The 20163-nt window shown below is 34.2% G+C and overlaps 1 protein-coding gene across 10 annotated transcripts in view; it reads right to left on the reverse strand.

Annotated features, from left to right (window-relative positions):
- SLC4A10 (solute carrier family 4 member 10) overlaps nucleotides 1-20163 on the reverse strand; it is a 448737-nt gene that overhangs the window by 287241 nt on the left and 141333 nt on the right. For all 10 annotated transcript variants that reach the window (XM_063609461.1, XM_063609460.1, XM_063609457.1 and 7 more), the window contains one exon: nucleotides 7785-7866. In XM_063609461.1, the coding sequence (XP_063465531.1) occupies nucleotides 7785-7866 (82 nt within the window). The remainder of the gene's footprint in view (nucleotides 1-7784; nucleotides 7867-20163) is intronic.

The raw sequence follows: 20163 nt of genomic DNA on the forward strand, positions 1-20163 counted from the left end.
GAACACATGGACACAGGAAGGGGAACACCACACACCGGGGACTGTTGTGGGGTGGGGGTAGGGGGGAAGGACAGCATTAGGAGAATGAATGGGTGCAGCACACCAACATGGCACATGTATATATATGTAACAAACCTGCACATTGTGCACATGTACCCTAAAACTTAAAGTATAATAATAATAATAAAAGATGAAAATTTCTCCCTCAATGAGTTTATAATCAAATAACAAAGACATATAGATATGTAAAACAATTATATAAGAAAAGGCATGAACTTTCATAAAGAGAGGTTAAGAGGAGAAAGATATTTATTATTATTATCTGGGGAAAGATGATAACTCTTAGAAGGTAACACTAATGGATGGGCAGAATGAGCATTCTATTTTTGTGTGGAGGAAAACACCAGCAAATGAAGGATATGAGAAGGTGTTAATTTGGCATTGGACAATACAGAAAGTTTTTGAACAGAAAGTCTGTAATAATATTCCTAATGTTTTACTACTTCTACGTTCTCAGACTGTAGAAGGTAGCAGAAATTATGTTATAAGCACTTCCTAAAACATGGGAAATAACATTCTCTCTCTCTAAGTAGGTTGTCTATATAACAATGATTTGGAAAAGAAATTCAACCTGTGTAGACCCAATGCAGGTTATAACGTGTGTAATGTTAAGAAACAAAGAGATGTAATGAGTAAAACTGTTGGCATCTTATACCATATGCAAAAATTAACTCAAAATGAATCAAAAACTTAAACTTCAAGACCCAAAACTATAAAGTTCTTAGAAGGAAACTGATATGGTTTGGCTCTGTGTCCCCACCCAAATCTCATCCTGTAGCCCCATAAATCCCATATGCTGTGAAAAGAACCCAGTGGAAGATGACTGAATCATGGGGTGGGTCTTTCCCGTGCTGTTCTCGTGATAGTAAATGAGTCTCAGGAGATCTGATGGATTTAAAAACAGGAGTTTCTCTGCCCAAGCTCTCTCTCTTTTTGCCTGCTGCTATCCGTGTAAGATGTGACTTGCTCCTCCTTGAATTCCGTGATTGTGAGGCCTTCCCAGCCACATAGAACTGTAAGTGCATTAAACCACTTTCTTTTGTAAATTGCCCAATCTTGGGTATGTTTTTATCAGCAGCGTGAAAATGGACTAACAAAGAAACATAGGAAAACATTTCATCATATTGAATTTGGCAAAGATTTCCTGGCTATGACATTGAAAGCATAGGCAATAAAGGTAAAATATACAAAATGAACTGTGTCAAACTAAAAAATGTCTGTGCATCAAAGGACACAACCAATAGATCTAATAGGCAACATATAGAATAGGAGAAAATATCGACTAATCATGTATCTGATAAGAGGTTACTGTCTAGAATACACGAAGACCTCCTACAACTCAATAACAATAAAACAATAATAATATTATTATTAACCTAATAATAATTAAAATTTTTTTGACCCTATTAAATTTTTTTAAAAATTAAAAATAAATTTTAATTTTTAAAAAAATTAAAAATTAATTTAAAAAATTTTTAATTAAAAATTTGATAGGGTTAAATGTCTATTCAAGTCACTTGCCTATTAAAAAAATTGACAAAGGACTTGAATGGACATTTCTCAAAGTTGATATACAAGTGAGCAACAAGTACATGAAAAATGCTAAACATCAGTATTAGGGAAATGCAAATCAAAACTACAGTGAGATATCACCTCACGTCCCTTACTATAACTATCAAAACACACACACACACAACACACACACACACACACAACAGAAAATAAGTGTTGGCAAGGATGTGGAGACCCCTTGCGCATTTTTGTTGGGAATGTAAAATAGTGCAGCCACTATGGAAAACAGTATTGCAGTTCCTCAAAAAATTAAAAATAGAATTATCACATGATCCACTATTCCCACTTCTGGGTATATCTTCAAAAGAATTGAAAACAAGATCTCCAAGAGATATTTTCACATCTATGTTCACAACCACACTATTCACAATAGTGAAGCAACTCAAAAGTTCTACAGTTGAAAGGACAGGGGAAATGTGGTATATGCAAGGAGATGTTATTCAACTTTAAAAAAGGAGAAAATTCTGACTCATGCTACAATGTCACTGAAACTTGAGGACTTTATATACTAAATAAAATATGTCAGTCATGAAAAGACAAACAGTATATGATTCGATTTGCATGAAATATCTAAAGTAGCTAAATTCATAGAAACAGAAGGTAGAATGGTTGTTGACAGGAACTGGGGGCAGAAGAAAAGGGGAGTTATTGTTTGTATAGCAAGTTTCAATTTTGCAAGATGAAAAAATTCTGGATATTGGTTGCATAACAATGTGAATATACTTAACATTACTGAACTGTACACTTGCAATACTGATGAAAATCAGTATGCCTCTGAGGGGGAATGGCAGAGTTTCGTCTCAAGTTCTGCTGCTTTTAAAGACCTAAAGTATGCATCAGTGTGGTCACAACAGAAACTTGTCACATCCTAGAGGATGATTGGACTATTTCAAACTCAACTAACTAGTAGCACCAATTTCAGCTAACGTTTAAGATAGTAAATCTTGTGCTATTCATATTTGATCTACATAAAAATATTTTCAAATAATTAAGAAAAACAGTCCATTGTTTAATAGGATCTCCTTGATTGATAATTGATCACTGCATTCAAAATGGCTGAAATTATAGCACATCACCCTTAGCTATTAAATTTTCTTCTCTTTATAATCATTTAAGTAGTTAATAGATCATATTATTTAAGTAACTTGCTTCATTAATTTACCCTTATGCCTGCAGAAGAACAACTATGTTCATATGTGAAAAAAATAAAATATCCATTAAATTTTAAAAAGTGCCATCATTCATTCTGAGAAAAACTGGACAGGACAAAGGTGAACAATGAAGAGAGAATTGAGGTGAATAAGAGTAACTGAAGGGGCACTGGGTTATTTTCACTGAGTCCCTATAGAAACTCGCCTCACCTCTTCATGCATCCACCCTGGAGTTTAAGGCTCAGTATAGACTGGCATTCTCTTTCATGTTGTTTTTTAATCAGATTCACTGAGAAACAGACACCGAAATGCGTCTCTCTTACCAAGACCTCCAACATACTTGCCACTTCCTGGTCATTGGGTTAATATGGTAAAACAATGTGAAGTTCTGGATAACATTCACTCATCCAAATCCTCTTGGACTCTATTATGACAGAAGGTAGGAGAGTTAACATAGCCCTGGAGCAAGACTATAAATATGTACTGTTGTACTTCCCACAGGAATGATAACTACCTCTGGTACTCCTTTTTGATAGTAATTGGGAGAAAAATGCATTTTCCAGATCAATAGCTGCATACCATGTTCCCGAGGCTATGTTATCCTGCTGTAGCCAAGATCCCACATCTGATATGGCAGCTGCAATTGGTGCTACCAGTTGGGTGAATCTGAAGTAGTCCATTACCATCCTCTAGGATGTGACAAGTTTCTGTTGTGGCCACACTGACACATACTTTAGGCCTTTAAAGCAGCAGAAACTTGAGAAGAAACTCTGCCATTCTCCCTCAGAGGCAACACTGATTTTCATTTACTATCATGGACAAATCAAGTAGTTTAGAGTCCCCTAAGCCACTACAATAGTTCTTAACTGCACAAGCTAAATAACCAATGTGGTGCTCCTGCCAACTACCAAGTAAGTCTATCGGTACTATTCAAGGAACAGGGAAATGATCAGTTGGAGGATTGGCTTTCCTAGGAAACAGATTCTGAGATATGTGTTCAGGGAGTTTGTTGAAGAGAACTGTCAGCAATAACAACACTGAAGGATTATGGGAAGCAGCATTTGTTTGGTACAGGGAGAGCTTGAAATTATGGTGCAATTGCAGTAGAGGTCTCAACTGATTCCACATGGAACTCTGATGCTGGGACAGTCCTTCAGAGTTGTCTCATATTGAGGCAAGGGGGCTAGGCTTTTGTAAGCCTTCATTGACTACCGGGTCATGTACTTATTGAGTTGTACTCATTCAGTAAACCACAGGGGAGGCAGCTCCCATAGGCAAGAGGCAGCTCCTTTCAGCTGAAGGTAATTCTTGGGGAGGAACGTAGGTATAAGCCATAAAGCAGGCAACACCTCTGGCAACTGAGGAAATAAATACCTCAGCCCTTAAAGGGGAATATTGGTGGTTCACTGTAACATCCACTGCTAAGGTTTCCAGATTTAGCAAATAAAAAATAATAAATAAAAATATTGCATGGGATGTACCTATACTAAAAAGTTGTTTATTATTTACCTGAAATTCAAATTTATCTGGGCATCTTATGTTTTATCCGACATGTGTTAAAGGGAAAATAGAAGAAAGAATTTTAAGGGTATTAATGTATTTCCCATTTTATAATCTTATACTTAGATAGTACTCATCTCACATTGATGTGGGAGGCCAAAAACAGAAATCACTTAACCTCAAGAATTTTTGCTCTACTCAGAATCCTGAAGTTGTCTAATTACAGAGATTCAATACCCTTCACCGTTTTTATTGCAGGAAACAGAAGTAGATTTAGAAAGAACACTCTGACAGTATTAAGGAGGCTGTATAATGGGAAAGACTCAGTCCACAGTACATAGAAGAGAGAGGGAAGTAGAGCAGTGGCAGTGGGAATGGAAGGGAGAGGAGATGAGTAGAGACACCACTGAGATAGATTGAAAGAATGTACTGACTGCATGATTTACAAAAATAGGAGGTTAATAGAAGAATCTAGTAAGATAGTTTTCTTTCTATTTTAATAGGAAGAAAAGACATAAAATTTTACAAGATATACATAAAATAAACAGATTTAGAGAGAGAAAATTAAACATTTGATATATCATTTAGCAGAATGTACAATACACATATGAAGAAATTAACTAATATACCAATCTGTTGGTATTGAGCAGGGGATCATTTCCCATTAAATATATTGCACCTGAGACTTTACAGATATTTTTAAACATCTGGCATTTCTACAACCTGTATTCAGGATGTGACATTAGCACCAATAATTTTATTAAATAAATATATACACATAATTCCTGAGAAACACTCATTTTCAAATGTAAAATTTTAAGAGTTTATTTTTTTAAATGTGTTTATCTATAATAGCAATTCCCAACTCCATTTTATTTAAAATATTTATTGTGCATTAACTGCCTTAATAAAGAAGCTCTTTAAAAGTGGAGTTTTGTTCTTTTCCTTTAAATTGCAAAAAAGGAGGATACTACAGTTTGAATGTGTCCCCAAAAGGCGTGTGCTGGAAATTTAATCCCTGGTGCAACAATTTGTGAGGTGGGGCCTAATGGGAAGTATTTAGGTCATGAGAGCTCCACTCTCAGGAATGGATGGATTAATGTGGATTATCAAAAGGCTTGAGACTGTGAGTTCAAGCTCTCTCCCCGCTCTCATCCTTCCACACTCCACCATGGGAATGATACAGCACAAATGTCCTCACCAGATATGGACCTCCCAATCTTGGACTTCTCAGTCTCTGGAACTGTTAGGTATCAATTTCTTTTCTTTATAAATTATCCAGTCTGTGGTATTCTGTTATAGTAACACCAAACAGAAGATGAATTACCATCGCCATTATCTCAATAATGCTACCTTTCTCCTTGATGATCTCCCACTTACTCACGTGATATTCTGCTGCCAGCTGATTCTTGCTGAACTACAATACCCATCACTTCACTCTTTCACTATTTCCTGACTCTGGCTAATGGATCCAGAACAACTAATAGATCTATTAAATTTTTGCGTGCATCACAACAGAACCCTCCATAGCATCTTCAAATGCTAGATTGTTTATTTAGTATGGGCTGTGTGTAACACAAATATTAGAACGTCAATATAAACAGATTTTCTTTCCTATTTTCCTTCAAAATTGTAAAATTCAATGTTAATTTGCATTCTATAGTTAATTTTAATCACCAATGACTTAATCACAGTTATTAGCTTATTGGATTCAATTACCCATAATTGAAATCAGTAAATAGAACAAAATCTGGCTAATCCAATTGTGCTCTACCAATCAGAAATCTCTTTTAGTAAGAATTGCACACTGTTGTCTATATTTCTTAACTATGCCACGCAAAGCATATGTAATATATGTAGGTATAACAATTAAAATGATCTTAGTAAACACTATTTTTTATTAAGTATTTTCCAATAAAAAGGACCATTCACCATCTTTAAACTCTAGATGATTTTTCCTTGGAATTGAGTATATTTCTAAGCTACTATCTTGCTTTTTTAGTTTTCTTGGTGTGTGTTTAGTAAATATAGGGATAGCTTGTCATAGCATGACATAAATAGGAAGGTAAATATGTTGTTTTAAAAAATGTAATGGCATTTCAAACTCAAAGATAAATTATTTTTATGTTATCCATTACCAGTCTAGATTTTTCAAGGTTTTGCTCCCTTAAATTTATGTAATGAATGTGGATAGCATAGCAAATCAATAAGCCCACCCAGTAAGCATAACCTTCTTAGATCTGAGTATGTTTGTGCAACAAGCAAAATGTCAGGCAAATAGTTGGTATAGTTGTTGAGAGTTGTTTCTAAATATTATAGTAATTCTCCTATTATGTCAGTGTTGTGACTAAAGATAAGATCCAAGAACAATTAATTTAATTGTACTATAAATGGTTACATTACAAGGCTTAAAATGAAAAAATCCTTACCTCTCAACTCAGTGGTTTATTGGGAGCTCTCTCTGATGACTTGTACTTAAGATCACCTTGCTTTTATTTTTCAGTCGAAAGATGACAAATACTATACCTTGTATCTCATTAGTAACAATTTCTCATTAGTAACAATTTCTCATTAGTAACAATTAGCTAATCCTGTATGTACATTAAATGTTGGTATAACAATAATTGACAATATTTACACAACTCTTTTGCCAGGTACTATTCTAAGTAATTTTCCCTTAATTCTCATAGGAAAAACTACGAAATATATTCCATTATTATCCTTGCTTTAACAGTTCAGGACCCTGAGGTTCAGAAAAGGTAACTAACTGGCTGAAGTTCCTATGACAAATAAAGGGCAGCACTGGTATTTGAATCCACTGCACTCTGGTTTCAGAACCCATACAGTTAACCACCGGGCCATACTATCTCCCTGTTGAATTAGTCATCCTTCTTCCTATTAAAGAGAACACACAAAAATGGTGACTATACCTCTCTCCTTTATATCTATATATCTATATATATATATGTATATATATACGTATATATGTATATACGTATATATATACGTATATATGTATATATGTATATATGTGTATATATATATATATATATATATGAGTAAAATGAGAATTCCAATTGTTCTTACCTCTCTTCCAGTGACAGCCTACTCTGACAACATAGGCTGAGTTAGATGCCCCTCCCCCTCCTGTCCTACATTCACCTCTCATACAGCACTTGATATGCTGATCTGTCATCATGTCTCAATTGATTGTAATTACATGAAGCAAGGATTATTGAAAGATTGACACACAGTACAGTGCTTGGAATATAGTAGGGGTTCAATAAATGTCTGTTGGATGAACTGATGCTTCTTACTGATTTCAGGTCTGCATATTGACATTCCAAACTGTACCAAAACAATCAGATGTACCCCTCCCCAGTAAGCTACCATTACTCTGATACCACCTTTTGCAATTCTTCACAATGTGACAAACTACATTTATCTTTGAAATACTTTTGGAAAGCACACCGATAGCTATTCCAAGAAAAAAGGTCTTACCTTCTAAATCTTCTTTCTCAAAGTGTGTTTTGAGAATAGAACGAGTTCCGCCTCTATCCACAACTGCTTCTTCATCATTTCTCTGTTAAATGAGGATAAGGAAGATTAAATGATAACACACATATTATCTTAATTTCAAAAAACAAATCTTGATATAATCTAATATTTCAAGGTTTAATTCAGTCATTTAAATCTAGTTGTTCATGAGTAGTCTATTTGATTATTAAGTGTTGGCTCAAAAAGAAGAGTAAAATAAATTTGACCACATATTTGAAGAAATATCATCTGTTTTTTATAACATTGGAGGCAGTCAAACATTCCAGTTGGCACTATTTGTTAGTGAGATGTAAAACAAAAAAAAGTAGTTATTCTATCAATTTAGTAACATGTATTTTTATCCTTGATAAAGAATTCTTGTTAACAAGATGACATTTTGAACTATGCAAGGAAAATATGAAAATCATTAGTATTAACACCACTAATGCTATGGCAGGGTAAAATAATTCCACTGTCATTAAAAATGGGATTGGGGGATCTAATCTCTTGAAAGCAATTAGTAGCAATTATTAGATAAAAGGCAACTCTAATTACTTTGCTTCAGTATAATGCATTTTATTGAAACTAAACAGTAAATTATGATCATGTGCATTAAACCTTCTAGTGTCTCTCTATATTTTTGCCAATTTAGAATGAGTGGACAGAGACTATGTCTTCTGAGTACTAAACACATGCTGAAAATAATACAGCCACTAATTTGGTACTCAAAAAATAATGGGTGGGGGGGCTGAATATAATCCATTTTGACAATGCAGGAATAGACAAAATATGAAATTCTGAAAGAAATAAAATGTAAACTATTATATTTCCAACTTTTATCTGGTTGTGCACACCTCTATAAAAATTACCTTAAAAGTGAACACTGAGCACAAAAGGAGAAATAAAAAGATAGACTAAAGGTGAGTGAAGCTTCCAAGATCTATTCCTGTCTATTCTGGTATATGACTAGTAGAAAAAAGGTTTTTGTTTCCTCTTTGAAAGCCAGAGTATGCTGAAAAGAAATTTTTTAAAAAATTAAATTTAAAATGTAAAAACATTTTTTTCTTCTATCCATCAACTACACTGGAGCATCAGACATTGGGGACCTGCCTTTCTTCCGTTAAGGAAGAAGTCTTTTGACAGAGTGCCATAATACGTAGTAGTGAATACAAGAGTCATGGGAATCCAGAAAAGAAAGAAATTACTGTTAATTTAAGAGCGTGGACAGAACAGAGAGGGGGGAGGAAAAAAAATTCAATGTCTCAATCTTGGAGAATTCTTATAAATAGCGCACATGAAAAATTACGGTAAGGAGAAGAGAAATGAAAGAAGAATCAATAATGTCAAACAACATATAGACATTTTTTAAAATGATGCAAAATTATTTTCCAGTGTTGTTGAACATGGACTACATGATCATTGGTAACCTTGTGAGGGGAACATATAAGGAAAATGCGAAAGTCAAAATCTAATCAAGCAAAATTAATGAGGTGATCTATCATGAAGAAATGAGGAAAGAGGATATAGTTCTTGCCTTGCAAAGCGCTGATGATTCTCATTAGCTTACCCCCCACTACCTATCTTTGCTTTTAGACCTTTGACTAGACTTAAGTTCCAGTGGGCCTTGAAAGGTGAGGTACAAAATGTGACCCACAAGGAGTTGAGCTACATTCCAAATAACTGCAAGATGTTTCCAATTTATACAGACAGAAATACAGGAAACATATGTGGGAATGGATATTAAGGGTGTTGAGGTAATAATGGAAGGAATATAACACTGGCTCAGGCTGACTTTATTGATATGGGCCCACTAAGCAGAGATTCTAGATTTAATGTCATCATTCAAGGGGTTAGAAAGGGCTTCTAACAGTTTGGTTAGTCGGCTAAAACATGAACCAAAAAATGGGCTATACTAAATGAAGTTGAAATTCCAGAACTGCTTTGTTACACTGTAGGGGAAAGTATATAAAGGCTTAGGAAAACTGAATTGTTAGAGTAGAGTTATAATTTAAGGCCTGCTCGCCCATACCAGGAGGGTCCAGAATACGCAGCTTTCACCATGACTATGGGAAATGAATTTGTGATAGGAACCCTAGCATCCTTGAAGAGCTCTATGGTCTCTTTCCTCTGTGGGTCAGGAATTACAAGGGAACTGCTGTCATCAAACTGGAATCCTAAAATGGAATCGGATAATTAGATCCCAGGCAGGACAGGGGCCAAAAGACAGCACATAATCACTAAAGATGGGTGTGGTTACCATATAAACAGTAGTAAAAACAGTAATCAGAATAGTCTGATTCAGAGACCTATGGTATTGGTTAGTTGATCAAGGTGTCACTAGAAGTGAAACAGATGGGAAGTCTACTAAATTCTGATATGATCTGTAGAAGCAAAAAAGGTCAGGTTCTAGGTCAGTAAACAAGTCTAACTTGAATCATAAGAAGAGTCATGGTCTTTCTATCAATGTCCATACTTGAGCCAATTTACAGACCCAGAACCTCTTGAATGAAGGAGAGGCCAGATCCACTAGAGAAAGGATCTTGCTACACTGCCAAAAATTTGTAGTCTTTCTCACAGCCTTCCCCAAAGAGACCAACCATCTTTTACCAGGATGTCTGTGCATTGGGGAAAAGGAAATAATCAGACTTTGGAGGAAATAACTGGACAATGTCTCTGAACTGACACTATTCCAAACAGACTGAAAATGTCACTCGGACTCACCAGCCAGAGTAGGGACTTATGGATGTCAGGTAGTCAATGAAGTTCTGGCTGAAATCTGTCTCACTGTGGGTTTCTGAACACATCTTGTGGTTATTTCCTCAGTTCAAAAATGAACAATTGAAAGAAAAATAGATTATAATTGGGGAGTCTTCAAAATCAGAGTATTTATTTTCTTTTCAAGTCAGTTAGACCTTTGCCTATCTGAAGGCTAAAGGAAAGGTGTCGATATAGAAGAGACTAAGATGCTAGGAAAGAAGTAAATAAAAATTCCCCCTAGCCTAGGTGCTAAGAAAGAATATGACTCTGATCTAAGGACTAAGCTACTAGCATTAAAGATAGGGACTCCTTTTTTCTGAGGTTTGGGGGGAAAATTGGAAGGGTTGTTACATATTCAGAGATATTCTGAACAAACAAAGAAAATGGTAGGTGAGGAACTTTCTACTAGGTGGCCTTGTTTTGGGGGGCAAACTGAGAAGTAATATCATCTTCCAATGGTAACAGAGCAAGTAAATGAAGAAATTGAGACATTGAGAAGAATAAAAATTCCAAATCCTTTTCGAGAATGATATTTTAGTTGACATTATCAGGGCCTTTTTATGGATAATCAGAACAGATAACTATTCCCATCAGTTTTAATTTCAGATGACCAAGGCAAAGGATTCTAAGAGAAAAATATCACAATATTTTCTGCTTCCTTTGGATAACATATTAAAAACAATTAAAACCCCTGTAAGAGCAGAGTATAGCAAGTTCCACCATTCTTAGACATTAACAATCTGTTTCCACTTAACTTTTCTGATTAGTTTACTACTGTCTTAGAAAGGAGTTCAGGGAGTTGGATACTGAACTGGTAAATGAGGTTTGAGGTATATGGTTAAGTGTTTTCCTAACTACTTATGAGGATGGCATAAATAGCAGTGTTAAAACACAAGAAGTTATAGTCAGGTATCTGAAGTAGGGATAAGTACAACTAACACACATCATGTTTTATACTAAATAAAGTTTAAAAATGCTTATGTCTGTGAAAAAGCCTGAATATATATACATATATATATGTGTATATATATATATATATGTATATATATATACACGCACACACACACACATATATAAATAAAACACACACACATATATACATACACATATATATATATATATGCTTCTTAATTCTTTAACATAACCTTGATAAAGATTTTTGCCTCCATGTTTTACAAATCAGTACTTTCAGGTAAAGGATTATAGATACATTTCAACCAAGGAGGTCAGCTCTCCTGTGCATCACACATCGCAAAATACATAGTGGAAAGATACGTTTTTTAGCCTGTGGGCTTGTATCTTTCTGACAACATATGCTGAGACAGATCAGGGCTAAGTGTCTGCAATCAGAGTTAAAGAAATGTATGAATGGAAAAAAATTTTAAAAAATGAAAATAAAACAGGATTCACAGCCATTGCTTTGCTCTCGGGCAGTTTTTAAAATGACTTGGTTAGAGCAATAAAAGCAATAGAAAAAAACTAAAAATGGGGTATATATAATTTTCCCAAACCAGACAAATACAAGTTGAAGCCTATTAAGACTCTGTTATTGATATATTTACAAAGCAAATTTATTATTTTTGCAAGACATAGTCAAATATATGTCACATGAGAATGAATCTCTGCCCTCTGAGGTGTTGTTAGGCAGAATGCCAAAAGCTAAGTCATGTATCCATGTTCAAAGGTCAAAACAAGCACTATTCCACTGCATCTTACAATGGCAGTCTCTTAAAAACAACTGCAAAATGGAAAGCTTTGTGTAAAAGACCAGAAGATGTTTTCCCCTAAGCAGTGAAACATTTAATTTTTATTTCAAGAACCTGAATCAATTTTTAATTTATACAAATGATTTTTCTCTTTATTTGTATAAGGCACCTATGCTATCCTCAACCAAAACACAATTCCATTAAATAGTTGGAAAGATACTGAGAGTGAAATTTTACAGCAGAAGTAGAAGTAGAATCTAAATAAGAAATAGTTGATTATTTAGTTCCTGTACAAGTTGCAAGTAAAAATGACTAAATTGTAACATTTATTTGAAAGAAAAATATGAGAAGCTAGAATATGAATGTAATTCAATGTAAGTGTCTCGTTTTGACACTTCATACCCCTTTTAAATACTCACTGGATGCTTCACAGAAAAATCAAATGTATACTCTTTTAGGCAAAAAAAAAATCCCAAGATACAAATTAATACTAATACATGTACTAAAATTCCTCTACTTTTGTTATAGTTTGAAAGAGCATTTCAATATTATTCAAAACTTTTTAATAGAGCATTTCCCTTCCTCCTTGTTACCAAGAGCAAGTAAACATGGGGTATGATGAAGGGAATGCAGAGGGACATACAGCACCAGGTGCCAGCCTTTTGGTTACCCCAAACACATAGTAAGATAAATTTTTATTTCATTTTGTACTGAGTTACTCTTTAGATTTATTGAACATCAAACACATTAATGCATCCTAATTTCCACATGTATTTGCTCATTTAGGAGCAAATTTTAGCACTGTGTAAGGAAAACACATAAACATATTGCATTGCCCCTTAATACAATCTACCCTTGCTATACCATCAGGATAAACTTTTTTTTTTTTTTTAAGTCTTGCTCTGTCACTCAGGCTGGAGTACAGTGGCATAATCTCAGCTCACTGCAACCTCTGCCTCCTGGGTTCCTGGGTTCAACCAACTCTCCTGCCTCAGCCTCCCAAGTAACTGGGCTTAGAGGCATGCACCACCATGCCCAGCTAATTTTTCCATTTTTAGTAGAAACGGGGTTTCGCCACATTGGCCAACCTGGTCTTGAACTCCTGACCTCAGGTGATCCGCCTATCTTGGCTTCCCAAAGTGCTAAGATTACAGGCATAAGCCACCACGCCCGGCCCCATTGGATAAACATTTATAAGATAATCGATTCCAGTAAGTAATATAGGACAGTGTTTTAAAATTTTTTGGGGCATGACCCATAGTGAGAAATACATTTTATATCTCAACATAGTCACATACTTATATATGTGTAAACAAAACAAAAATTTCACAAACCAATACTTACTATTAAGAATGCACCCCAATATTTTCTACTCTATGGTATTCTACTTCATTTGAAAATACTCATCACTATCTATTAAATTTATTTCAAGACTTAATAGGTTTTCACCTGCAAGTTGAAAAGCGCTGGTAAAGACTATTGCCCTGGAACAGAGTAACAGTAACTAATCCGACAGAAATCACACCTTAAGCCCATTTACATAGGCTTCTAATCAAATGAACAAACTATAATTCATTACTTTTCAAGTTAACACTTTCCCATTTTAGAAGTGTCAGTTGTGCTAAGTTTAGGAATGGAAGAATTTTTTTGTTGTTACATTTTACTAAGCAAATATTAGAGAGCAATAGCAAAAAAAGGTTTCTAGCTCAACTTTCACATCTGAACCAGTGCATTTCCTCATGGAAGAGCAGCTAATATGGGCCACCGCATTCCATTGTTACAATGTTCACATAAAAATATCAACTATTTCTTCTGGAATTGTTTGTGAATATCATTAATCTCTTTACGAACATGTTAAAAAATGCGTTATTCTGATTTACTATAACTCTTGCCCACGGTCTGAACAAAATATGTTTTTCCCAGTTTTACAAAATAAAACTAACAATAACGCCATGAGCTATAAAATTCGAATATTTTATATCCATTTTGTAAACCTTTTAGTAATTCTTTTTGCATTCTAGAATGAATAGAGGACAAAGCAGTTTATTTTCAATTCTGAATTCTTCAACTACTTCTAACCCTGTCATTCTACTCTGTTCCTTTCCTCTCCCTATAAATCTCCATTTTCATTGATTTTTTATTTAGCCTTCCACTATTACCACTGATAATCTAAGCAATTATATTTATATGTTAATATATTCTCCTTTCTTTAAAAAAAGACAGCATGCTAGAAACACTTTCTTGTGTCTTGCTTTTCTTACTTAACAATATGCCCTGAAAATTATTTTACAGCATGTAGAGATCCTTCTTACTCATTCTATAGCTGTATAACACTCCATGATATGGATGCACCATAATTCAGTCAGTCAGTCTCCTATTGACAGGCATTTGAATAGCCACCACTCTTTTACTATTACAATTATTGGCAATGGATAACCTTGTACATATATCACTTTATATTTTTGCCAGTTTATTTTTTGAGATAGACTCCTAGAAGTGGGATTGCCATGTCAAAGATTAGATGAATCTGCCATTCTGCCAGATGGTCAAAATTCCGCTTCATAAGGTTGTATCTCCCTGCTTTATTTATCATACCATTTTTAAAAAGCAACCACCATTTCTGCCGTTTTATTAGCTATTAGGACAGTATGATGTACTATATATTCTCCATTAACCCTTATAAATCTGCTTAGCACTCTTTTCCCCATGCTCTCTCTTTATAAACTACATGACCAGATTCCTTGCCTTCCACCTTCTGGTTAAGTTCAGCCATGGAGAGACCATGCCAGAGGGTTGGACCATGGGAGAAGAGAGGCATAGCCCCTGTTGGGCCATAGTATGGCAATGGCTGCATTCCTCTCTCATAGACCAAAGCTCTTGTCCTTTGACTCCTTTATAGCTATAGCTCTTGCCAATTTTTATTAACTGCTCCCACAACTCATTCCTTTAGGCCTAGGGGTAGTACTAGATTCCTGTTGTTGCAGGTCTCCAAGATTTCATGAACCCTAGTTGATTTCCCTTTATCATGCCCACACCTTTATATGTATTTTTTATTTCTTATATGCCCACACCTTTATAAATAGTCCGTTCATTAAACTTTCTTTATCACCCCTTTGGAGTGACCATCTGTTTCTTGCTGTGACTCTGACCTATACACATGTGTCATGTTTATTTTAATGACTAAAACTCCATGGCTTCAAATTGTGTGGAAGTGGACATGTAATTAAGATGGCAACCTACGTACATGACTTTGAGTAAGAAACATCTTTCAAAACAATACTGCTGAATAAAGGGTAGAGTAGAAAATGGCAGGGAGGAAACTTTGGATCATAAAAAATTGCTCAACAGCATGATTAATTCAAAAAAGTTTAATTTCTGCCCAAAATAAAAAAGAGGGTATAAGAATAAACTTCTGGATGTGTGAAAAGAAGTGAAAAAGAATAACTAATAAAATATAAGTATGGAACACTTTCAAAGAAATTTTCTCATAACTCAAGGAATGTATGGTCTCTCTCAATCTATGGGTTAGTATCTTCATTAATATAAATAAAACATTTTCTAATATTAATTTAAGGAGCAGTAAAAATGTATGGACACATATATTTTATAAACATGACCTAAGAGCTAGTTTTTTTATGTGTTTTTTATTTTCAAAGGTTTCAAACTTTTCAATTCTCATTAACGTTAAAATACTTCATAGAAAACAAAGGTTGATTTTACTCATTTCACTATGTTAAAACATGAAGTTTCCAAACTTGTAACATCTCACGTACCATATTACTTTCACACTCAGATTTAATAATGTTTTGCTACTGTTTCACTAAATAACGGGAGCAAGATTTTAACTTCTTAGTTTTCTTATTCATCTTATTTCTTTCATGTTAAATTACAAAATTAAGAAAATTGAAAATTAACATTTAGATTTAATGCTAAAATTCAACATATGCATCCATTATTTACTCTAGAGTCATTCCATTTGTTCATTACCATGTAAGTTAAAGTGCAATACAAATATAAAAGACTCAACTGCTTCAGGTCTAATTGTATCATACTGCTTTAAATAGGGTGATATATATATGAATATCAGCTCAGAGATTGCTGTGTTATAAGAATTTAAATACTAACTGAACTGAAATCTAAGCATAAGTCAAGCCTAACTTTTAATTTCACCATATATATTATAGTGCCATAAAATTTATTGGAATATTACTTTGAAATTAGGTTTTTAAACTCATATTTATTCTATGACATAGACTATACCATCTCATGATAATATAAGTTAAATCTGTTTCATCTACTGTATTAAGTAAATCATATAAAATACATTTCTTCTAAGGTAGTCCAATAAATCACTCTCTCTTTCCTTACGTATTTTTATTAAAGAAGCGTTTAAGTTCCTTTCTAAAGTATCTAACTGGGGTGTTGGCATACCAACCAACCAAATTAGGTTTCATTTATTTATGCAAAGCAAATGTGTTGTTTCGTTTCATCTTTATACATACAAGAAAAAATAGAACTGAGAATAAGAATTGGAGGGTCAAATCTTCTAATGTAGGAATAGTGTTTCATTTACTTGGAAAACTCCACCAATCCAAAATGGAAAGACCAGTTGAGGGACCACACAGTTAGGTCAGGGAGGCTCTGGTCTGTTGAAATGAAATAGCCCAGGATCAGGTTCAGGGTTCAAAGTTTCAGAGGTGAAAGTCCTCCAATGCTGGAGCTCCTTTTGGTTCAGGATTAAGTTCATCACAACATATAGTGTTATACTTCTGACTGTTGCTGTGACCTAAGGAATACTATCTCTCCTAGTGGGCCTAACATCTACTAGTTAAAGGATAAAAGGTATCTGAGAAGTTAAGAAAAGTTTTAATTAGTCAAAAGTATTTTAAAGGGTAGCAAAACCTGCATTTTTGCCTACTGGTTTGCTTGTTTTTAATTCTAGATTTGATTCCTGATTTGTTCTTGAGAGTCCTTCTGGAGCCTCCATTCTGCCTATGAATCCAATTTTGTACCCAGAACCTGATATTAACTGCTGCTAGATTTCCTTATTGGAACATGGACAGGATACTCCTGTCCATGCCATGTTTACTCTCTTCATGTTAACTTGCTCATAAATGTCTCATCACAAGGCTCTATCTGTCTTGCAGGCCTTCATTTATTTGTCCCGCTGTGTCCTTCCCTAAGCATCTGCCACATACTCCTTGAGTTTGATGCCCAAGTCCTCATTCTTTCTAGCGTATCCTATCTCTCTGCTGCTGATTCTCCCATTCTGGAAGGCATCAGAAAGCCAGTGCTATATAGAGACTAAGAGTTTGTATGTGCAGCCACATAACATCTAGATGCAAGTCTTGTTTTAATAAATTTCTAGCTATGTGACTTTGTGTATTTTATGTAATCTCGCTATCTTGAGTGACTTATTAACACATGTAAAATGTATGAATTTGCCTGGCATGTAGTAGGTTTTCAATAAATGTTTGTTATTATTGTTTTTTATATTATTTATATGTTGCAGGATTTCCTTCTTTTATATGGCTCAGGAATGTGACTCTGCGTGTGTGCGTGTGGTGTGTGTGTGGGGTGTGTGTGTATAGATACATACATATGTATATTTTATATATATACCACATTCTCTTTATCCACTTATCCATTGATATATTCTTATGTACTATTGGGGCCACAAAAACCAATAGGACATGGTTCCATCCTCAGAGAGATTACAGACTTGATATGAGTGCAGTAATACAATGGTATTATGAAGGAAATACAATAAGTGACACTCAATCATAAAGATTGTTAGTTTTTTCAGATAATGTCAGTAAAGGCTCTATTGAAAGAGACACTTGAGCTGATTTTTTTTTAAAATTATACTTTAGGTTTTAAAAGATAAATGAATCTTTGCTGGGCTGACAAGGGAGAAAAGTGATAGTTTAGTCCTAAGTATCAAAACAAGAGCTGAGTTATGTGAAAAAGGGAGAAAGACATGAGCAGGACCCAGAGCAAGACTGATTTGCTGCTAAACTGCCAAGCTAGTGATTTGGTTCTCCTTAAAATCTCAATGCCTGGAAAGAAAACTTCTCTCAAACCCTGGGACAGGATTGAAAATCCTGACTTAAAAAAATAGAACTTTGAGAAATTATATGTATATATGTATTTGTATATAATTCTTAAAATTGCAAATTCCATGGATGGGCAAAATGGTTAACTGGAAAGATGATATAAGAATAAGGGAACCAGGAAAAGGATCTAAAGAAATTACACAGAACATAGCATAGAATTACAGAAATATAAAAAATTCAAAAGAAATAACTAAAGAGATGGAGGTTAACATGAGAAACTGAAATTGTATAAGGTAAGAATGGATAGTGAAGGAGTACTATTTTAAAATAATATGTAAGAACTTTCCAGAATTGATAGAGGACATGAATCCTCAGATTCAGGAATCATAACAAGAAAAGTGAAAGAAAATTCATGCCCACACACATTATATGAAACAGTAGAATGAAACATTTTTAAGGCATCCAGGAAAAAAGCCACCTACAAAGAAATGACAAAATAACAAAACAGAAGAAACAAGACAAAAAATAATATCTGTATTTTTTTGTTCCTCTAGGAAAAATTTTTGTTACTCTAGAAGTATATGCCTAGCTAAGCTATCATTCAATAAAGACATTTAATCTGCACAGCAAAGGAAACAATCAGCAAAAGGAAAAGGCAACCTATAGGATGGGAAAAAATATTTGCAAAACATGTATCTGGTAAGGAGTAATGGGTTAGTATCCAAAAAATATAAGAAACTAATACAACTCAATAGCAAAATTTTTTTTAAAAAACTTAATTTTAAAATGAGCATAGGACCTGAGTAAACATTTTTCCAAAGATGGCATAAAAATGATCAACAGACATACATTACACTAAGCGAAATAAGCCAGACACAGAAAAACAAGTACTATATGATCTCACCTATATGTAGAATCTTAGATAAAAGTCAAAATCATATAAGCAGAGGGTAGAAGGTTGGTTGCCAGGGACTGAGGAGCATGCGGAAATGGGGAGATATTGGTCAAAAGGTACAAACTTTCAGTTATAAGATGAATAAGTTTTGGGGACCTAATGTGGAGCATGATGACTACAGTTAATAATATTGTATTGTTTACTTGAAATTTGCTAAGACAGTAGATCTTAAGTGTTCGCACCACACACAACACACACACGTAACTATGTATGCTGATGGATATATTGATTAACTTGATTGTGGTAATCATTATACAATGTATATCAAATCATCACTGTACACCTTGAATATATACAGTTTTTATTTGTCAATTGTACTTCAATAAAGCTGGGGAAAGACACTTAATAAAACAGAAACTGAGAAAATTTCCAACCAAGACACCCTTGTTAAAGGAATTTCTAAGTATACGCTTCAAGAAGAAATAAAATGATCCCAGAAGGGATATCTAAGGTGGAAGTTGAAATGCTGAGCCAATAAATTGATGGACCTAAATAAAACAAAATGAGTTTAAAATCAAATTTATGATTGCTAGATCCTTTTTATTTGTAAAATACTTGAAATTTTAAATTAAGTTGTTTTCTAGATGAAAATAAGGGTCATATTTTGGTTTGTATTCAAATACCTATCTTTGCTTCAACCTAAGAGCATATCATTTGCAATGCTCCCAAATATCAGTATCTCCATTCCTGACAAAGTTTATGTACTATGGACTTGTAGGAGACATAAGTGTCAATTGTAAGAAGGGGATGAGGATAGATGTATATATTTTTAAATGCAATTAGCAAGTTCTACCTTCTCCATCATTAATGAGACGTTGCTCTTTGTAAGTCTGTAATAATCTACAATATCAGAATACTACACAGTGTTC

The sequence above is a fragment of the Symphalangus syndactylus genome, chromosome 9 (assembly GCF_028878055.3).
Source record: "Symphalangus syndactylus isolate Jambi chromosome 9, NHGRI_mSymSyn1-v2.1_pri, whole genome shotgun sequence".
NCBI classification, from domain to species: Eukaryota; Metazoa; Chordata; class Mammalia; order Primates; family Hylobatidae; genus Symphalangus; species Symphalangus syndactylus.